We start from the raw sequence: 22,950 nt of genomic DNA on the forward strand, positions 1-22,950 counted from the left end.
CTTAAATATCTATAACCATCATCCTTCAAAATAGTACAAATGATGAGGAAAAACTATTTTAAACATGTTCTGATCTGAAAATGCCAAATGCTACAAATGTAACTCTTTTTAACACAATGATTCAAATTTATAGAAACTTTACTTTACTTTGAGACATTAGAGATACAACGCGGAAACAGGCCCTTTGGCCCACCGGGTCCGCGCTGACCAGCGATCGCCCCCATGCACTAGCACTATCCTACACACTGTGGACAATTTACAATTTTCACCGAAGCCAATCAACCTACAAACCTCTGGAATGTGGAGGAAACTAGGGCACCTGGAGAAAACCCAAGTGGTCACAGAAGGAACATACAAACGTACCACGTACAAACTCCGTACATACTGCACCAAAAGTCAGGATTGAACACAGGTGTCTGGAGCTGTAAGGCAGCAACTCTACCATTGTGCCACCCAAAAAAAAAATTTCCAATACATATAATCTTCACAAAAATTAGATCATTTGCGATGCACTTAAACCTATTCTTTTTGCTCCAAATGAGAAAAAGTAAAGTATCAAAGATCTGATCAACGGAACTTATTACCATTTTGGTGTCATATTAAAAAAAAAATTCTAAGAGCTTTAATAAAATTCCAAGATGATCGTTAGTTTCACACAAAATAATCAGCAGGAAGTTGCTGTATAAATGCAATCAATTGATCTACCATATTTCCAATTGTTGAAATGTTTATTCCTGGATTAACTGACCTAAATCTGCTTAATCCTTGACTGTGGCTAACAGTTTGACTGACAGATTCCTCATCACACTTCATTCCTTTGGGGTGGAGGAGTGCATGTGACTGACCTTTATAAACCATAATGACACTTGTTCAAAATAAATATTCTATTGTGTTAATACTGCAATTGCCAGAGTCAGGAATTTATGATTGCAGAATGTATTCCAGCCAAATAGAAACTCTTACATGCACCCACACCTCTCTACTAAAACCTGAGTGAGCTCTGCATTTTGTAGTAGTATTTGGCATCATTTGTCTACTTTCAACCTAGTGTGTAAGGATATAAATCGTCTCTGTGATTCTGAATTGAAGTTGAAATATTATTATCAATATCTTAACACACCATAGATGAAGGAAGCATTCGATCCTTTAAGTTGTCCTCTTGATTTGACATTTATTCCAATTGCACTTGACAACTAGGATTTGAAATATTCAGGGGTCCAAAAAAACATTGATAATATGGTGCATTGAACATTGGGATGTCAATGTTGCGGAACCCCAGTAAACTCAACTAGTAAATTGAAAATGTACTATCATTTTAACAATCCTTTCCAAAATTCTCTATGTGTGTTTAGAGTTGGCTTAATAAATTATTTTTGGCCTATGAGGTTGTCAAAAATGCAACATTCAACAGTGGGAAACTTGTCACTGTTATTTTGTAGGAAATTGGCTTAGTTATATCGCAATATAAAAAGGCGCAGTTTCAGTACTTGTATTTTTAACAGGCTAAATACAGTCTACTACTTAGAGCATGAATTCTAGTCAAAAGTCCAAGAGCTTTACAATGGACAAAATAGTAAATCTTAGAAATAGATGTGTAGAACGTTTAACAACTTACTAGAGAGAGTATTTTCTTTAATAATCAATTCAGATCCAGGAATATCTTGACTATCATATAAAATAATATTTAGAGTCATTAGAGGGAAACAATAGACAATAGACTGTAGGTGCAGGAGTAGGCCATTCGGCCGTTCGAGTCAGCACCGCCATTCACTGTGATCATGGCTGATCATCCACAATCTATGCCCCTTTCCTGTCTTCTCCCCATATCCCTTGACTACACTATCTTTAAGAGTTCCATTTAAAACCCTCCATTCCACCTAGCTGACACTAATCATCAAGCACCCCTTATAGTAATCATTTAAAAAAAAAATCTCTACACATTGCATCAACTTCTCTCAGTCTATTCACCAACAGTATTTTCTGACAGGATAGTTGCCATGTAAGACATCACAAACACAAATTATATGCATGCAAACTTCAATTCTAAAAATCTGATTTACACTGATAGTTGTGATGTTGTACTCCAAATTGAATCCACATTTAACAAATCATTTCAATCAACCCTTCATTTTTATTGATTTTGTTTTTTACTTTTCAATAGCAAAGTAGATGTTGATATAGTGGAACAGTTATTCCAATTGTCACATTGGGTTTAATCGAAAGCAACGCTTCCACTTAATTTTTGTGCAAAATGCTACATATTGACGAAGAACAACTTACTTTGAATCTATCCACCGCCACCGATCCCTCAGAAAGTGATCTCACGGAGAATGGAGTGACTTTAAGGGAAAAAGTCATAGCATTGAAAACAGTCACCACAGTAAAAGCCTGAAATTAAAAAAATTATAGCAAAAAAGCTGAAAATACAAACATCACATTAACCGAGCTTTAAACATCTAAATTAAAAAGACACAAATATTTTGAGCCAGGAAGTCTATACCTTGGTTAAAAATTAAAAGCTAACTTCCATCCACCTTTCATAGTATCATGAAGTCAAAAGTTTCAAGCCACTAACCATATTGCTGACAGATATGTGTCTATCATTTATTATTCATCTGGAATATTGCTAATGTTATAGAATAATATATAGATTCAGGCATTAACATCTGAATAAACTAACCAGCATCATCGACATACACTGGTAGACAATTTTTCTTAACAATAAGCCATCGGAAACTAATCAAGTCATGGATTGTTTAAAAAACATTTTGGAAATTTATTTGCTGTGATTTCTGATTTGACTTTCAAGTACAACCATTTCAGAACAGGAAGATGAAAGGAATGCTGATATGAATATTGTGCAAGAAGGAACTGCAGATGCTGGATTAAACCGAAAGACACAAAATGCAGGAGCAACTCAGCGGGACAGGCAGCATCTCTGGAGAGAAGGAATGGATGACGTTTCAGGTCGAGACCCTTCTTCAAACAAGTCAGGGAAAAGGGAAACGAGATATAGACAGTGATGTAAAGAGATATAGAACAAATGAATGTAAGATATGCAAAAAACAGCAATGATAAAAGAAATAGGCCATTATTAGCTGTTTGCTAGGTGAGAACGGGAACCTGGTGCAACTTGGGTGGGGAAGGGATGGAGAGAGAGAGAATGCAGGGGTCACTTGAAGTTAGATAAATTAATATCATACCACTGGGTTGTAAGCTGCCCAAGCAAAATATGAGATGCTGTTCCTCCAATTTGCGATTAGCTTCACTCTGACAATGGAGGAGGCCCAGCACAGAAAGGTTAGTATGGGAACGGGAATTGAAGTGTTTGGCAACCGGGAGATCAGGTCGGTCTAGGCGGCCTGTCTACCAGGCACGTGCCGTTAGGGTAGACAAGGTAGGCACTGCCTCCCCTGACGAAAATTATAAAATGGTAATCTATATATTACTAAAAGTCTGTTCTTGACCGGTTTTGGCGATCTGTGCTGCGATTTCCGAGAGCACGCCGCCACCTACGGCCGTCATTTTTGGCCACCTCGCTCAGAGCCCCCCTCCGCCGCATGTGTGCCGAGGATTTTTCCAGTCGATGAAAAATGACAGAGATATTAATGATTTTACAAAATTCCCCATTCTCTCTGCTGCCCCCCGCTGGCGGCAGGGGGGATGGACTATAAAACCAGGAAGTGGTGTGCCTCAATTAGTCTGCAAGCTGGAGGAAGGCAGAGATCACGTTTCTCTGAGCTGTGAATAACACTGAACACAACTGTGAGTAAGTACCCTTAATGTGGTTTGAAAATGAAAATATGGTTAAAGTAAAAAAGCACTGCCTGCAAATGGTTGCTTGGGGGGTTTGGGTGGAAATAAAAAAGGCACTCTCTCTCCCCCTCCCCTCACCTCACCCAACGGCTAAATCAGCAACCAAAAACCCAAAGCAAACCTCCCCGACAAAAGCCCACCCACACTCCTCTCAACACCTCGCTTTTCTCAACAAAACTCCCACAACCCCCCACCGTCCATCCCCTAAACCCACCCCCCTCCACACACCCCACCCACCACCCCCTCCACCATCCTGTGCTCACCACACCTCCCCACCTCACCTCTTCCCCCTCTCTCCCCCTCACTCTCACCCTCTCTCTCCTCCCCTCCACCCGCACCTTTCCCCTCTCACCCACCCTCCCTCTTCTCATCCTCGCCACCCCCTCTCCCTCTTGCCCCTCTCTGTGTCTCTGCCCCTTCTCTCTCTGCCCTCACTCTCTACCCCCCCCCCCTCTAGATGTGACTGCAAGTTGGGGGCTATGCGTCAGTAGATAGGGTGGTTATGGGGTAAAAGGAGCAAATTAATAATATTAATATAATATCAAGGGGGGTAATTAGCGTGAGTGTGGGGGGGGGGATAGTTAGTGTGTGTTACGCTGCATGCCGCCTCCCCCCCCCCCACAACCGCACGTTGGGGGAACAGACCCAACGGGTCTGCACTTGGTCTAGTAACTAAATATAAATAGTAAAGGCATGGGAGAATTATGCCTATCTAAAAGATCGATCTCTTAGGTATGCATGATTCTCCGTGCCTTTCAACCGCAGCGCTTGTAACCCTTGAAGCTCTGTGCAGCCCACATGCCGTCAGCGCTGCCTGAAGCCGTCAATTTCAAGCGGGGCTGAAGGCAGCAGAAATTCTGCCTTTGCAGCACTGTGCAGGCGCAGCAGCCTACTACGCATGTGCAGCGCTAGTTTCTTGGCGGGGTTTTCAAATATGAATTGGCATTATTTTAAGTGCATCTTAGGAAACAGAGAGAGAAGAATGAGCTTGTGTACCAGTGATGTGGTAAGTAGATTTCTTGGTGATGTTTTTAAATACCGTATTTCCCGGGGTGTGGGGAGAGTTCCTTTCACAGCGTTTGGGGAGTCTGACCCAGGGGAGGGCACGAATGTTGGGAAGAAGGGGATCTGGATAATGCCACTTGCGACGCTCCTTGCACGGAGCCACCGCATTGGGGGGGGGGGGGGGGGGTGAAGCAGCTCGGGTGGCTGTGAGCAGCCGCTGGGCCGAACATCGGAACCGTCCGCCACCTCAGCGCCTTCTGCCGGCCCCCGCTCACCTCTGGCAGCTCTCCGTCTAAAAACCTCTCTCCTGCCGCTCGCTGACCTCACTCATGTCCCGCAAATCCTTAAATTCCAACAGCGCGATTGAGGTTACTCGGCTGTGGGAATTTAAGGATTTGCAGGAAACGGCTGACATGAGAGAAGTCGGCGAGCGGCAGGTGAGAGGTGTTCAGACGGAGAGCTGCTTCTATCCCCGGCTACAGTGCAGTGGCTTTGCGCCCGGAGCGCTGCGGCAGCGGTGAGTGAGTTACTGGCATTATCCCTGACCCCCTCCTTCTCAACGCTCCTGCCCTCCCCGCAACTTTACCCCTGGCACAGACTTTCCACACGTTGTGAAAGGAACTCTCCCCCCAATTGGTCTCTTGAACAAATGTTGTCATTCAATAAGATGACAACTGATTCAACTTTTCCCTGTACTCCCGTTTTTCCCACCATCTCTCCACCTGCCATCACCCTTCACCCCCCCACCCATTCAGTAATTAAGAATAAAGGAGACTAGGAAGCCATGGGCAAATTGAATTGTTACTGTTTTTATTTTTACTTTTTATTTTTATGTAGTGAACAATCTGCGGTTTAATTTTTAATTTTTTAAAAGCCGACCGACTGCCTACCTTGAGTAATTACTCACAGCACGTGCCTGCTGTCTACGTTTGGTCTCGCTGAGTCCACATTTTGAACAACGGATACAGTAGATGAGGTTGGAGGAGGTGCAAGTGAACATCTGCCTGGCTTAAAAGGTCTGTCGGGGTCCCTGGACACAGTCGAGGGAGGAGGTATAGGGACATGTGTTGCATATCCTGCGGTTGCAGGGGCAGGTATCTGGGGAGGGGTGGTTAGGGTGGGAAAGGATCAGTAAATCAGGGAGTTGCCGAAGGAGCGGTCTCTGCAGGCGACAGCAAGGGGTGGAGATGTGACGTGGTGGGATTCCGTTGGAGGAGGCGAAAATGTCAGAGGATTATGTGTTGTATGTGACAGCTGATGGGGTGAAAGGCAAGGACTAGCGGTCTCTGTCTCTGTTGTGACTAGGGGGAGCGGGAACAAGGGTGGAGTTGCGGGGTACCGAAGAGACATGTGTGAGGGCATAGAAACATAGAAATTAGGTGCAGGAGTAGGCCATTCGGCCCTTCGAGCCTGCACCGCCATTCAATATGATCATGGCTGATCATCCAACTCAGTATCCCGTACCTGCCTTCTCTCCATACCCTCTGATCCCCTTAGCCACAAGGGCCACATCTAACTCCCTCTTAAATATAGCCAATGAACTGGCCTCGACTACCCTCTGTGGCAGGGAGTTCCAGAGATTCACCACTCTCTGTGTGAAAAAAGTTCTTCTCATCTCGATTTTAAAGGATTTCCCCCTTATCCTTAAGCTGTAACCCCCTTGTCCTGGACTTCCCCAACATCGGGAGCAATCTTCCTGCATCTAGCCTGTCCAACCCCTTAAGAATTTTGTAAGTTTCTATAAGATCTATGATGGAAGAGGGGAAACACCGTTCCCTAAAGAATGAGTACATCTCGGATGTCTTGGTGTTGAACACCTCATCTTGGGCGCAGATGCGGCATAGACGGATGAATTGGGACTAAGGGATAGTCTTTGCAGGGTGGGAAGAAATGTAGATGTGGGAGTCAACATGGTTTGTGATAGGTGTCAGGCAATAGTCTATGGGAGGGTTCAAGTGAATTTGAGTGCAGGATGAACTCTCTGAGTGCAGGATGGAAATTAGTGGTGAAGTTAATTGGCTGGTTCTTCAGTCGAGGAGGAAACGGAGGGCTTTAGGGCCTTCCTGGTGGGGAATGGAGGCATAGAGTGACTGAACGTCCATAGTAAAGATGAGGGAGTGGGGGCTCGGAAAGCGGAAGTCATTAAAGAGATGAAGGGCTTGTAAGGTATCTTGTTCAACTGATAGAGGATTGCAAACCTGGAAAATGCTTAAAGCAAAATTTAATACATTGAAAATGTTGGTATCTCCCCTGACAATCTTATACAAAGTTCCACCAAAACAGGGTCAGCTTTTTCCACTTCAATGTTAGTAAAAGAGCAAAGCACTGAAGTTTACCCTGAAAAAATTCACAAATCACTACCCAAACCTTTGCTCTCGCAGAATGTGTGAAAAAGTTGAAAAATTGATTGTTTTTCAACTAGCATTTCTATATGCACTTGAGATGACGTGGCTTAGCATTACAGAAAATCTTCAGAAAATGCAACCGTCACCAATACCCGAACATGGACCCAAAAGGCCTTTTCTTTATATTTAACATATTGTATAAAGACAAGTTTTATTCTTATTCACGTGCATTTCAATCTTTTCATGCTGACCAACACAACCAAGTGCACAAAATACTGTGAACATTTTTGAATAACAAAAACACAAACATCTCAAGCACTTTCCGTAAAGAGTAAAAGTTAATATTTCAGATTGATATGCATCAACTTGAAATATGGGATCTTGCAATAAGCTGCCCCAGATTGCCAGAAGAACGCTATGTGGAGTACACCATTTCTACCAACGGGTACCAAAACATTCTTTCAATCAGAATTTGGCTCCCAGTGGCCTGGTAAGACCCAGAGCAATCTATGGTCTTTTGTGACTGTTTATGGCCAGTTCCGTTTCCAAATTTCACTGTGGTTCTACCAGAGCCAGAGAAGTTGCTAAATATTTCGAGGGCTAGAGAAGTCAGTGGGAAGGCTGGAGAAATACTGAAAATAAAAAGGGCTCAGAAAATTTACTGGACATCTTGGGATCCGCTGAGGATCCAGATATAGGCACAAATATATTCTGCATCTGCCCAGAAGTACTGATGTGCACAGATCCAGTTTAGGGCGCGATATAGGGAAAATGGTGGATGTGACAATAAACAATAGGTGCAGGAGTAGGCCATTCAGCCCTTCGAGCCAGCATCGCCATTCAATGTGATCATGTCTGATCATCCCCAATCAGTACCCTGTTCCTGCCTTCTCCCCATATCCCCTGACTCCGCAATCTTTAAAAGCCCTATCTAGCTCTCTCTTGAAAGTATCCAGAGAACCGGCCTCCACCACCCTCTGAGGCAGAGAATTTCACAGACTCACAACTCTGTGTGAAAAAGTGTTTCCTCATCTCCGTTCTAAATGGCTTACCCCTTATTCTTAAACAGTGGCCCCTGGTTCTGGACTCCCCCAACATCAGGAACATGTTTCCTGCCTCTAGCATGTCCAAACCCTATATATGTTTCAATAAGATATCCTCTCATCCTTCTAAACTCCAGAGTATACAAGCCCAGCCTCTCCATTCTCTCAGCATGCGACAGTCCCGCCATCCCGGGAATTAATCTTGTAAACCTACGCTGTACTCTCTCAATAGCATAAATGTCCTTCCTCAAATTAGGGGACCAAAACTGCACTCAATACTCCAGGTATGGTCTCATGGGGCCCTATACAACTGCAGAAGGACCTCTTTGCTCCTATACTCAACTCCTCTTGTTATGAAGGCCAACATGCCATTCACTTTCTTCACTGCCTGTTGTACCTGTACCATGTGATGGACTCATTACAGATATTTCAGAGAATTGGCCTATCACTAAGGAGCAAAGGATGAATCCTGCTCCTGTAACTAGATTAGGGCTGCATCTCCTCTAGCCAGAAGAACGAGGGCAGTAGTACCAATCTCCAAGCCATTACTGCTGCCCTTCTCAATATCTGATTTTTGTTGAACAGTAGCTGAAGACTGAGTAAGGATAGCAATGACTTTTCCACTGCAACCATGAGGATTCTTCTGAGAACATTAAATTATATACTTCCTAGCTTTACAAGATAACAGCCCTATATTTTCTCTCAATCCATTTACATACAAATAATAAAAAGGACTGAGCCATTTATTCTGCCATACAATGAAATGATGCTTGATCTGATTGCAATCTCAACTCCACATTCCCATTTCCTCTCACTAAACATCCACTCTCTTTGTCTAAATGAAGAGTTTCATAAAGATTCATGAAAAACTAAGGAAAAGTAAGGGGTGCATTTCATTTCATCCTTATTTTTTAATAGCGACCCCTAGTTTTATATTCCCTCTCAAGAGGAAACATCCTCTCCCCATTCATGTGACACCTTTTAAATATTCATTCTTTTCAAAACTACAGAAACCACAACATGTTCTTTCTTCAAACGTTAATACATTTCTAGCATGCAGACTAACCTCAGCAGCAGTAAGATCATAGCCCAAGAGCATGTGGGCAGAGAAAGTCATTACACTGGCTATAACCACGACAACTGGAGCAATACCCACGGTGATGCTTTGAAAATATCCAGCATATTCTAAGATTTTCCGTTCTTCCTCTCTGATTTCTAGAAAGGTAAAAAAAACATTGGGAGCAATAACAAATGAATATTTAAGTTCAAAATTGATGCAATGACATGTAATATTAATACTTAACAATATACATTTTAGTGAAAACATAAAACCTTTGTTAACTTCTAGAAAAATACCTATATCATGGTTACCACAATTCAGAAGACAGGAAGAGTAATGCTGCGTAATTTCTGTAAATCATTTTAAATATTACTCATATTTGTAACACAAGAAACTGCTGATGTTTCTTATGTCCTCATTTTACTGCCACACAGTAAAATCTGCTCAAAGTATGCCAACTGTGAAAAGTTCTCCTCTCGCTGACGCATGTTCTGTAAGACTTTCTCTCACTGCTCCCCCTTTGTAATTCTTGCTGTTGTTCGTCCAATTTCAAATAATAGCCCCATACCCTCCCTCGCCTGTGCTCCCCACACCCAGATATGCAGGCATTTCTTCTACAATCCCTCCCCCCGCCGCATCATCCTACTTCTTTTCTCTCTATCCTACATCTTTTTCCCCTCCTTTTATATTATATTTCCCTGCTTTTCCCTTTAATACTCCCTTTTCCCCTGCCCCCCCCTCCCCCCTTCTTCCCATATCTCTCCCAGTCTTTACATTTCACTCATCCTCTCTTTTGTCTCCTTTTCTCCCCCCTCCAACCCCTCTTCTCTATCCACCTATCACTTGCCAGGCTTTGTCCCCCCCCCCCTCCCCCCGCACCCCGTTCCACTCACCCAACCCAAAATGTTATCTGTCCATTCCTTCCACAGATGCTGCCTGATCCACTGAGTTCCTCGAGCACTTTGTATTTTACTCATATTTTTAATGCCTTTCCAACATAGAGTGAGGCCATGTAGCTTATTTGGGTTTTGCTGGCTCTCAGACCATTCTCTTTTATCCCACTGCACCACAATTTTCCTTTAATCTATTTTATCTTACGTGCCCATCAATAGCCCTGTTCATCCTGCCATCAGAACTAAATAACAGTAGCAAATCAACCAAGATACTTGAGAGAATATACAACCTTCACACAAGAGATAAGGGCTGAATTCAGGTTGCTGGGGATGTGAGGCAGCAACACTACTTGGTGTACCATTGTGCCATCCCAAAATTGTTAATACCATGAGAAAAATCAATAACAAAATAAAAATTCAAGTTAATCATTGATGTATCTTGCTAAACTTTAAGGAGCTATGACAAGTAAACCTCCCACAAAGATCTTACAACCTCCATGCTGAGAAATACCACATATCCACTTGCTGTCATTTGCTGTCAAATATCAGTTAAAAAGTACTTGGCTTCTAGCAGCTGAGACATCATCAAGTTAGACATCGTTCTCACAAACAGCAAATCAAGAAGGAAAAAATGGAAACTATTTATATTTAACTTTAGAAACAATTTTTAACCACATATAATTTGGGTACAGCTGAAAATAGCACGTTAAAAATATATTTTTAGATAAGATATAATATTATGTACACAATTAGATATGTTCAGGGACAAAATGTTTGCTTTGTAGGAATCATGCCTTTAGAATTCACTTAGCCATTAAACAACAAAGATATTAAGCATACTTTAGTCACAAGTTCACGTTAAGTCACAAGTCTCGACTTTTGAAGGAGTGTTTAAAAATTAAGCTTTATAGAATTACTTTCAGCAATGCTTTGGATTTCCACATTAAAACTATGTATTCCAAAGATGCTTACGGAGTAATTAAGACAAATGCTAGTTGCATTGCCATCATTACCACTGCAAAATTCAGAACAATGATTTGCATCCAGTGAAGAATAGTCTATTCATCTATAAGAAGAGGTTGAAAAAAAAAAGGATTCATGGTTAAAAGATTTAAAGATTTAAAGCCAAGATGGAACCTACTACTAGTCTTCAAAATAAATTAAGAATTTGATGAGGTAGACTTAAACAAGATGAGGTTGCCTGAAATTTGGATTGTAGGTTGAAAACAGTCGCTGATAGTCAGGAATAAAATTAAATCAGGGCAAGAATATTTGGAATTGAAGAACTTTGAAATTCTGTGAAACGCAATACTCACTGAGAATGCTCTGTGAAAATGCCTTTACCCAGGCATACATTTTAATAAATTTTATGTAAGAGATGACTTCATTCATTCTTTGAATACGTTTGTCAGTCACAGAAATACACTTCCTTCTGAAGTATACCGTCATTCGGGACACGATCATCTTTTACAAAACAAAACAAGGTTCAGTATGAAACGTTATTCCTGATTCACAATTGTTGTAAGTACTCCAACACACAAGAAGCAGAGAGAACAAGGATATCCTAAATAGAAAGTCAAAGTGTGAAAATTAGAATACAATTTATTCATAAAAAATGATTGTGAAAAGGAGAGAGGAGAAAATATGTTGAAGTTTACGAACTAAACAAGAATGAGTGCAATAAGTGAGCAAGAGTGGAAAACAAAGAAACATTTGCCTTCAAAGATGATTCTATTAAGCAAAGGGAGACAATATTTCCCATAGTAATTATTTACTCGTATCATATATTGCAATTACATTTTCTATGATAGACCACAAGAGTAAAAATAATAAAAGTAAAAATGTTTCAACTGAAAAATGTTGAAGTGGGAGAGACAATATGGATTGCTTACTATAAAGAAACAAACTGAAGTTCCTCCAATACAGAATGGGTAAAGTGGGTTTTCATTCAATATGTTTTGAGAACAGCTGACATCAAAATTTAGCATAGAGGTTATTGTCTCTAATGATCTACCCCATAATCATTCTATGCTTACAGGATACGAAGAGTTGAAAAAGTGAACGTCAAATTAAAACCACCAATTTACACAAATTATGCACTTTCAAATGGAAAGAGATGGTACCTAAACTGTAAAAATAAGAGCAAAATTTAAAATCCTTAAAATACAACATGTAAGCAAACAATACAGGAGAAATTAAAATAATCTATGTTCAAGCTGATACATGCTTAAACCATATTTACACATTCATAATTTGACAAATGCCATGACAAGAAGTTTATCAAAGCAATCACAGTCATGCAGTGCCTAACTCAATTCAATGATTGTTTCAAGAATAACATGACCACACAATAAACAGTGTCATGCTCCATCTTCAATAATTAATCACTCATCACGCTAGTTTTATTTTAAGCATTTAAAAGCTGGTAATAACTCACCATAGCTGGATAGAAGAGTATAAAAATCATAGAACCGATGAAAGCAGTGGGACCCAGCAATGTGACATTGTAAATCATTCCCAGAATAGCTACAAGGGGTCCACCTGCCAACAAACTTCCAACTGCAATAGCTTCGAACAGTCGCTGTCCATCACTGGTGCAAATATTGACAAGCTGAGCAGAAACACAATTTATTTTTAAAAGATGGGTTTCAACAGTTCAAGCAAAATAAATAGTATACTTAGCACATCCAATTTTATTTTGCTACTAATCTTAAAACACACACCCAGTTAACTAATTGCACATTTCTGTTATCTTTGTTCATTTGATTCTTGACATAATAGACTAGGTCCTGCTGATAAACACATAGTTCTCAAAGTAAACTCTAACAACAACTTGCTTAGGTGAAAGTAAGTCAGGAACGTCACTGCCAGAATAACTGAGAAACTTAGAACATTGCATCTGTTAGCTGAATCCACCACAGCAATGCTCCATCATGTTGACATACCTTAGCATTTATGCTTTTGCATGGAGGGTGATGCCCATTTAAAAAAAATGCCTATGGTAATCTATGTGGGAGACTACTTGATTTTATTGGGGATAATATGACTGACAATATGAAGCCTAGGGCTAGTTATTTTTAGTGCAGGAAGGAACTGCAGATACTGGTTTAAACCGAAGATAGACACAAAATGATATTGGCTTGAAACAATCTAACTTTAGGTCACTTTCCAATTCCACGTATTTTTTTTATTTTTTTTAAATTAGCGGACTACTGCATATTATTGCTTAACAAGACCTGTACTGGGAACATACCTCACCCAGAGATTTCTCCTTTATGTTCTTAAGTTTCAGAATTTTGTCAAATGCCATGGTAAGAGCAGCTCCTCTCAGCCTGGCAGCAGTGCGGTAGTTCAATGCCCAGGTCATTGCCAACGACCAGGAACGGACCACTTCGGTCAAAAACAGCCCAAGACTCAACAGCAAGCCATACTGCAGATTGGACTCTTTCAACGCTGTATAATCCAGCAAACGTTTCACAAGAAAAGCCTAGTAAAGGAAAACACTTGTGTGAAATTGAAAATGTTTTCATCATTTGTTCTTCAAAAATTTGTAGAATATACATATTTTGAAATTTGCATTGCTTAATTTACCATATTCCATTGAGTCAATCAGAACAATGTACCTACAATTGACTGAAGAAGGAAGTGGCAGTGTTTGCAAAACACACCTGAAAGTAAACAGTGGGAGTTTAATCACACCAAACCAGGAGAAAAACAGAGAGATGCTCACATTGGAATACTTTGTGGTAATCATTTCATGACATCCAAAATATTTAGCTCCAACACAATCAACATTCATTTTTTTAAATCATATTATGAATTCAACTCATTTTGAGGGGGACACTTTTATTGTATTTTCAAATCATCTCCAAAATATCCAACTACAATAAAGCTCACATTAAAGTACAAAAAAAAATTATGCAAGAATGTAATGGATTTGAACAAATTACTTCATTAATATAAATTAAATTTTATATGCTTTATCTACATCCCTATAACATTACGGCATAAACCTACCAAAAATCCACTGTGATACAATTAATTAAATAAATTACATCACCATGGCAATGAGATTTTACAAGAAGTTACGTATTTTGTAGATAATTGGATGCCTCAGAACATCTATAATAATAATAATAATACATAATCAACATTGCCATTCCAGTGCATGTAATGTTTTCGTTGGAAAATAATAAAGAAAGCAGAATATAATTCTCAAATATTACTGTCAGAAGATGCTATATGACTTAGGGTCATTTCCAATTTAAAAAAACAAAAACCTATGAGAATGCAATTCCATCACAAGCAAGAATGTAACACATAGCCACAGTAAGATGGTGTACAGAAATCCTGAAACACCATTAACTAGCCTACTTGACAAACTACTACTATTCCATACAATATGTATGCTTCTCCCTCTCAAATTCCAAACTTGGTTCAATAACTAATTTGTACAGTCAAAGTAGGCCATCTTCATCTGATATTTTTATATAGACATAAAACACAAGATCAAATTTGCATTTAAAAACCAAATATATATAGATAAAAAAATATACACATCTTTTAAAATATGAGCAATTCATCAATTAGTTCAATTTTTTTCCAAAACAGGCCAAAGGGAGCAGTTAAACATTTGTATGTATCACACAAGTGTTCATTTAAAAAATATCCAGTGTACAGAAAGCCAAAAAATAAGCATTCACTTGCACCCAAATATCAAAACTTTAGGCAATGTTGGAGGATAATTTAAGGTAAACTTTTTAGTAAAGATTTAGAAAGACATGAAACAGCTCTGGAGAAATTACAGAAACTGTTTGCATCCATCAGTTCAATCATAGTCTCATTAATAGTGCCAATTTGCATGTTAAACTTAACTGCAGTCCCAGCATTTCTTTTTGATTGATTCACACAGGAGAATTGACCCTAGTTGGAAGCACGCTGTGATGCTGTATCGCTCTTCTCATTTTCACTCTGTGGTGATTCCATCACGTTGCTCTTTTCAGCGTTGATTCACCATATGAAACCAACTGTCCATTTCAAACTCCACTGCACGAGTCACATGTGAAATAGCTGCTCTTGCCAAACCTCCAGTCAATGTTTTAGAGATCATATAAATACTTCTGTACGGATGTAAATTCCAGTGCAAGAATGAATTTGTAAGGATTCGGACCTTACACCTCGGCAGCTGTAAATAATGAATTAGTGAAGGTACAAGGAAAGAACATTTCTCCTTTCATGAAGACCACAGTGGTGCTCAGACTGCACAAAGCATTCTAAAGGAAGACTGTAATAGAAGTGGCTAATGTTTTGGATCGAATCCCTATGTTCTGAAATAGTATATCAATCTGAAATCTCAACCATTCCTCTGCCTTCACAGATGCTGCCTGCCCACTAAGTTCGTTCAGAAATTATTTTTTTCCTCCAGTTTACAGCATCTAGTCTCTTGTGCCTCCACTGTAATAGGAATATCTTAGATTATTCATCCTAAATTTCATCTGGCTCAGCATCATCATGCAAGTCCTGTCCTAAATTTAAAATACGACATTTGCCTTCTAAAAAATGTCCACATTTTTCAACAATAAAAAGCAATAAAATTATTTTCCCACATCATGCATTGAATTATTTCCAAATCAAGCTCAGTAAAAACTCAATGGAGGACGTTGCTCTAAAAGTATTTAAGGAATGATGAAACTAAGATTGTCATCAATTAACTTGTAGTGTGAGGTAAGATAAATCCATTGTCTCTCTTCTTCATCAGTATTATTTTGCACAGAAATATTCATTTCTAACCAATATTAAACCTAGGAATAACTGCTGGCTGGTATAATAAAACTAAATGAAAAAGCTTTAAATGGCAATGTTAACATTACTATTTGTAATCACTACCTTACCTTAAAGCATGATGACCATTTGCGAATGACTTCTTATCTCATTCCAATGCACCTTTACATGGCAATCCTATGAATGCTAAGAATAGCTTATATTGTGCATTTCACGACAGAGAACTTCAGGTTGTAAATAAATGACACTGTTAATGTAGTGGGCATTTCTCCAAAGTAACTAATTGTCTCACCTCTTCCATCTTTTGTCCACCAACAAGAATCCTAAAGTATGACAATGAGATTCTTAGAATTGATTTTACTATCAGCAAGCCTCTAGTTCACGATCCTGGTTTTTAAAACAACAATAATAACACCAAACAACCAAATGTTCAGGTTTTCTTCCTCCACTTCCTAGGCCTAACAAAAAGGTTTCCACGGATGTGGGATTTCAGCATTGTTTAACTGCAGAAACGATGGTTGCTATCTTTGCAGTAAAGATTTAGATTTTATAGATGTGTACAGGATAATGATTGGTTTAGTTAGAGTAGATAGAGAGAGGCTGTTTCCATTCATGGACAATTCAAGGACCAAGAGGCAGAAAATTCAAATATTGGCCCATGATCAAGAATTCACTGACAATGGGGGCCATGGAACAGGAAACAATTTGAAAAGCACTTAGAATAATTGATTTGTTGGGGAAAGGAATCGGACTGATGTGGTTATTTACAGTGCCCTCCAGTATGCTTGGGACAAAGACCCATCATTTATTTATTTGCCTCTGTACTCCACAATTTGAGATTTGTCATTAAAAAAAAAAATCACATGTGCTTAAAGTGTACATTGTCAGATTTTAATAAAGGCCAGTTTCACCATGTAGAAATTACAACAGTGTTTATACATTGTCTCCCCATTTCAGGGCACCATAATGTTTGGGACACAGCAATGTAATGTAAATGAAAGTAGTTATGTTTAGTGTTTTGTTATATTCCTTTGCATGCAATGACTGCCTGAAGTCTGCGATTCATGGACATCTCCAGTTGCTGAGTGTCTTTTCTGGTGATGCTCTGCCAGGCCTGTATTGCAGCCATCTTTAGTTTATGCTTGTTTTGGGGGCTAGTCCCCTTCAGTTTTCTCTTCAGTATATAAAAGCCGTGCTCAATTGGGTTCAGATCGGGTAATTGACTTGATCACTCAAGAATTTACCATTTTTTAAGCTTTGAAAAACTCCTTTGTTGCTTCAGAAGTATGTTTGGGATCATTGCCTTGCTGTAGAATGAACCACCGGCCAATGAGTTTTGAGGCATTTGTTTGAACTTGAGTAGATAGGATGTGTCTATACACTTCAGAATTAATTATGCTACCACCATCAGCAGTTGTATCATCAATGAAGATAAGTGAGCCAGTACCTTCAGCAGCCATACATGCCCAGGCCATAATACCCCTACCACCGTGTTTCACAGATGAGGTGGTATGCTTTGGATCTTCGGCAGTTCGTTCTCTCCTCCATACTTTGCTCTTGCCATCACTCTGATATAAGTTAATCTTCATCTCACTGGTCCATTAGACCTTTTTCCAGAACTGTGGTTGTTCTTTTAAGTACTTCTTGGCAAACTAACCTGGCAATCCTACTTTTGTGACTAACCAGTGGTTTGCATCTTGCATGACTTCTTCTGTGGATGATGGTCATTGACAAATCCACACCTGACTCCTTAAGAGTGTTTCTGATCTGTCAGACAGGTGTTTGGAGATTTTTCTTTATTATAGAGAGAATTCTTCTGTCATCAGCTGTGGAGATCTTCTTTGGCCTGCCAGTCCCTTTGCGAGCTCACTGGTGCTCTTTCTTCTTAATGATGTTCCGAACAGTTGATTTTGGTAAGCCTATGGTTTGGCTGATGCCTCTAATAGTTTTACTCTTGTTTCTCACCCATAATGGCATATTTGACTTTCATTGGCACAACTTTGGTCCTCATGTTGATAAACAGCAATAAAAGTTTCCAAAGGTAATGGAAAGACTGGAGGAAAGACTACATGCTCAGAGCTCACTTATACCTGCATTAAGGGGGCAATTAAACATACCTGAGCAATTACAAACACCTGTGAAGCCATGTGTCCCAAACATTATGGTGCCCTGAAATGTGGGGGACTATGTATAAACACAGCTGTAATTTCTACATGGTGAAACCAAAACGTGTAAAGATACCCTTTAATAAAATCTGACAATGTGCACTTTAACCACATGTGATCGTTTTCTATTACAAATCTCAAATTGTGCAGTACAGAGGCAAATAAATAAATGATGGGTCTGTGTTCCAAACATTATGGAGGGCACTAACTGGAGCAGAAGATAGCTAAAACGTGATGGGCCAAGAAGCCTTCTTCTAAACCTCTACAATTTAATCTCTTACTTACATTTATCTGTCATCTGGAAATGTGAAATACTTTAATTTTAATAAATATTTCCAGAATATTTTCACTAGTTGTATTTAATTTTATGCTAAATTAAATTTTATATTCAACAAATCCAAACTACGGAACTTTTTAATATGTTTATTAATTATATTCAGCTATCATGCTGTTAAAGAGGATTTAAATAGAGATCTTAGCATTAGTAGTTTAAAAGTTTACAATATGGTCAGGGTAAAACAATATCGCAATATTAGTTAATTGGATTGGAGGGATAACATATTAAAGTTTTTGTTCTTCAATATCCAATGTTTGGTTTATTTTAATTTAGAACGAAGAAAAAATCACAAGTATTTATCTCAACCACCGATTGTGCTCCGTTTTCCGATGCCATTGCAAGTTTAATGGCTTAATGAACTCTGTAGTGAAATGCACAAAATTCTTCTTATATTTAGGAAAGAACTGCACACTTTGTTTCAATTTCAAGAAACGTTAGAGAGTTGTTGGAGGAATCAAACTAATCAATATAAAATTACACAATTAATAAGCAGTCATTTTTTCTACATATGAAGATAATTCAAGTAATCTGCTTCTTCCCTATTTTTTCATTTTCAAATGCCAGTTAACAGCAAGCAATTTTCCAGAACCTTGAAACTGCTCCAAGAGAATTCAACACCATTGTAAAAAGAAAGGTCAGAATCACAATTAAATTAGTACTCTTCAGTGAACTGGAATGGATTATGCAGAACTATGCATTACAATAAAAAAAACATTTTATAACATAAAATTTCCAAAGCTTGAAACTTAGCTGTACCCTTCATCATATCTTTTTATAAGAATTCAACATGAGCAAACTATTAAGTTAGAATAAAATGCACCCTCCATTTCTACTGATGCCGATTTCCTTCGTCTGTACACCAATATCAAATTGAAAAAGGAGTGGTCTGGAGATTCTTCATATTTGCATCAACCCAGCTAGATCAACCCAAATGCACATGTGCAAACTAATTCACTTTCTTATAATAGAGCACTTTTCCTCAGTCTTAGCATCAAGCTATGATTTAAATACAAGAAAAAGCAAATTCAGTAGAAATAAGTTGTTTTCAGTCTTCTGTCGTCAATAGAACTAATATAGTACGAGAACTATTCTATTCAATGTGCCATTTACAAAGCTCATAAATGTCAGTGAGTTATAGTTCTCTTGAGCCTCACTGGAATTTAGAAATCAAATTTGACTTTCATGTTCTGGTCAAAACAAGTGCTACCTTTACCCATTGCTAATCAAAAAAACCTTTTCCTAACCAACAAATGAAAATGTATGCAAAGGGAAGACATTTTGAGGAGACAAGGAAAAAAAGACCGAAGTGTACTGCTTTTGATTTACATAAAAGGCGAAGTCTTGAAATAGATCCAACTGCAAAAATGATGTGGCGGAGACATTTTCTAATTATGTTCAAATTTTTGACTCACTAAAATAACCCACTGTGGCAGGGACTGGCAGGAGTCTAGCCAAAAACTATTCGGTCACAAGTGTGTGCTCTAGACGTGTTTATTCTTCTGCATGCAGCTCCCTACTCCTCACTGACACGGGCGTTGCCCGGCCTTAAATAACAACTCAGATAACGACCCCGTGACTCGCGCCTCCCCCACTAAGACGCCGTCCTCTAGAGCCGGTGGTTCGTCGTCACCTTGGGTTGCTATCAGGTGCCGCCACACCACTAGTTATTTTGTCAAACAAAATCCAGTAAACGAAAATGAAGTAATTTCTTAAAATGCTAATTTCAGTAAGAAATCAGATTCACTTTCATCAAACCACAGAAACACCCATTCCAAATAAGAATATTGCTTAGTGTGCAGGAAATTAGGTTAAATTAAATGTTCAAGATTTTCTTTGTTGCTCCCAACCTCAATTGGTTTTCTAATTTGGTTTGAAAGAAAATATTAAACCATTTCAAAGAAACAACTGAAATCAAAGGTGATAGAATGTGCACTGCACAAATCATAATTGTATCCAAATTTACATTCATATTTATAACAGCTTCATAGAGCAAGTCTTGCCATTTGCGTAAATGAGAATTTCGACTAAGGCCACTCCCAAAAACTAAATAATTTGCTCACTATCTCATGCAACCACCCCATATTATTTAAATATACACAGGAAATTAGTTAAAACTGGCCTTAAGTTCTTCACATCACTGACACTTAACTAACATCCCAACACCACCACCACCCCACCATGAAATAAAATTACCTTGAAACCTCGTCATCTTACTGTTCTTTTCCCATAACAAGTAGATATTTAATCCTTCTTCCAATTCTTAAGTTTTTATGCAAACCAGATAGATCACCAATTTTAGTTTTCCAAACCCTAAACTTCAGACATTTCCTGCCAAAATACTGCCAGGTCCTTCTTGTTTCATTTCCCAGCTTCCAGCTTCCCCACCCCAGTAAAGTTGATACATACTGTACTACATATTTCTGGAGAGAGCAGCTTTCTGCTGGAGGAGATTCCTTTTCCACAGAACTTTAAAGATGTCCTTCCAGAGCAAAAACAACATGGTTAGAAGATTCAGTTCAAGTGACTACACACATTCGCACACACACACGCAATTAACACAAACATTCACAGTAAGTCAAGGAAAATAAGCATTCTGATGTATACATTATGCCTCTCCTTAAATATTTCCAATCAAAATTCAATCAGACATAGCTCTATTATTTATTTCCTGCAGTAATCATTTATCATGCTCCAAGAAGGTAGTCCATATATTGCATCAGAAAACAATCACACCTCAAAACTCAAATGAACCTATACTTAAAAATGATGATTTTGTTTTTTTGTTTACTGGCACATCTGACTGATTCTAGAGAAAAGATTTACTCAGATACTCCAAAAGTAATGTTCCTGGATAGGGAAACAAGAAATGTTACAACTAATGAAAATGGATTAACATCACACTTCTACTAGTTTTACACAATTCAGAAACAGTTACCCGCCATCTTATATTCTGAAGTTTTTTTCGTTTTTTTGTACAAATGTCAAGAAGCATCTTTCAAATGATACCTTGTCATTGGCTTTAAAAACAGACACAAATGAAAGCAGTACAACTTAAAAGATTGAATGAATTACCTAGCTGTTATTTCTCTTCTATGCTTTACCTTCATCCCAACAACTTATTTCTTGGACCCTTACTAATGTGCCATTAATCACTTACTTCAGTGCAGAGACAATTATTCTGAAGCAAGGTCATAAAGAATGAAAGAGGAGAGCTATAATCGTGATGCATACCAGTGTTAGGAAGTTTTTATCCTCTCTTCCCTACCAAAAAAAAGACCATGAAAGTTAATGAAAATTCATAAGTCATAGATAACTTACTGGTCCGCAGAAGCCGGCCACCATTGTAACCATCAAGCAGATCACAGAGATGACCAGCCTTGTCTGGCAAAACCTCCAAATCACTCTGTTTAGTGAGGCATTTTCCTGGCCACATTCTTTCAATTCTGTTTGCCACAGCCGTTCTAATCTGGAGAAAAGCAATATATATTGAATTTGAAGACACAAGCAAGAGGTCAATGAAAGAAATGTTTCCCAGTCATTCAAATTTCCATTATTAGGACTTTATTATTCCTGGTGCCGCTCTATAGGACTTTGGTTAAGCCGCATTTTGGAGTATTACTTGCAGTTCTGGTCGCACCATTACAGGAAATATGTGGATGGAGGCTTTGGAGAGGGTGTAGAAGAGGTTTACCAGAATGTTGCCTGGTTGGAGGGTTTCAGTTACAGGGAGAGGTTGGATAGACTTGGATTGTTTTCTCTAGAACATCAGAGCTTGAGGGCAGCCAATAGAAAATAAAATTATGAAAGGCACAGGTAGACAGTAAGAACCTTTTATTCCCCCAGGGTGGAAATGTCCAAAACTAGAGGGTATAGCTATAAGGTTTGAGGCAGAAAGTTTACTGGAGATATGCGGGGCAAGGGCCAGGATCACACTGCCACGGGTGGTGGCAGAGGCAGATAATAGTGGCGTTTAAGAGGCTTTTGGATTGGTACATGGAAGCGCAGTGGATAAATGGATATGGATCACGTACAGGCAGATGAGATCAATTTTGAACTTGGCATCATGATCGATGCAAACATTGTGGGCCGAAGGGCCCATTTCTGTGCTGTCCCGTTTGTGTTCTACGACAACAAAGAAATTAATCCAGCCAGCGAGAGGAAAATATTTCAGTTGCACAAAAACAATAAGCACATTATAACACATGCAAGATTTCAGTTTTTGGTGAAGTTTGAACATTTCTCATAGCTTTTAACAGTGGTTTACCACCATTGAAAATTAGGGTAACAAAAGATTTTTATTATTTATACAAATCAGATGATTGAGATAATTTAGACATCTTTGAGGAATTGGTAGCTAATTTCCTACAAATGCAGTCCAGTAGTCATAATTAATTATTATCAAAATTTAGTTCACTGTAGAAAGAATGTAACAAATTACTTCTTACGCACTGGAGGCCATTCAGCCCATAAAATTTACAGGTGACACCAAGATTCCTGGCGTCGTG

At 39.0% G+C, this 22,950-nt stretch overlaps 1 protein-coding gene across 10 annotated transcripts in view; it reads right to left on the minus strand.

Moving 5' to 3' along the window:
• The window catches only part of abcc5 (ATP binding cassette subfamily C member 5), a 103,849-nt gene that overhangs the window by 55,666 nt on the left and 25,233 nt on the right, over positions 1 to 22,950 (minus strand). For 5 of the 10 annotated variants that reach the window (XM_033032140.1, XM_033032138.1, XM_033032141.1 and 2 more), the window contains exons 5-10: positions 21,764 to 21,911; positions 13,416 to 13,649; positions 12,600 to 12,773; positions 11,479 to 11,626; positions 9,276 to 9,424; positions 2,281 to 2,388 (exon numbers count right to left, since the gene is read on the minus strand). In XM_033032140.1, the coding sequence (XP_032888031.1) occupies positions 2,281 to 2,388; positions 9,276 to 9,424; positions 11,479 to 11,626; positions 12,600 to 12,773; positions 13,416 to 13,649; positions 21,764 to 21,911 (961 nt within the window). The other 5 variants (XM_033032142.1, XM_033032144.1, XM_033032145.1 and 2 more) reach the window with 5 other exon arrangements.

This window comes from Amblyraja radiata, chromosome 13, assembly GCF_010909765.2.
Source record: "Amblyraja radiata isolate CabotCenter1 chromosome 13, sAmbRad1.1.pri, whole genome shotgun sequence".
Taxonomy (NCBI): Eukaryota; Metazoa; Chordata; class Chondrichthyes; order Rajiformes; family Rajidae; genus Amblyraja; species Amblyraja radiata.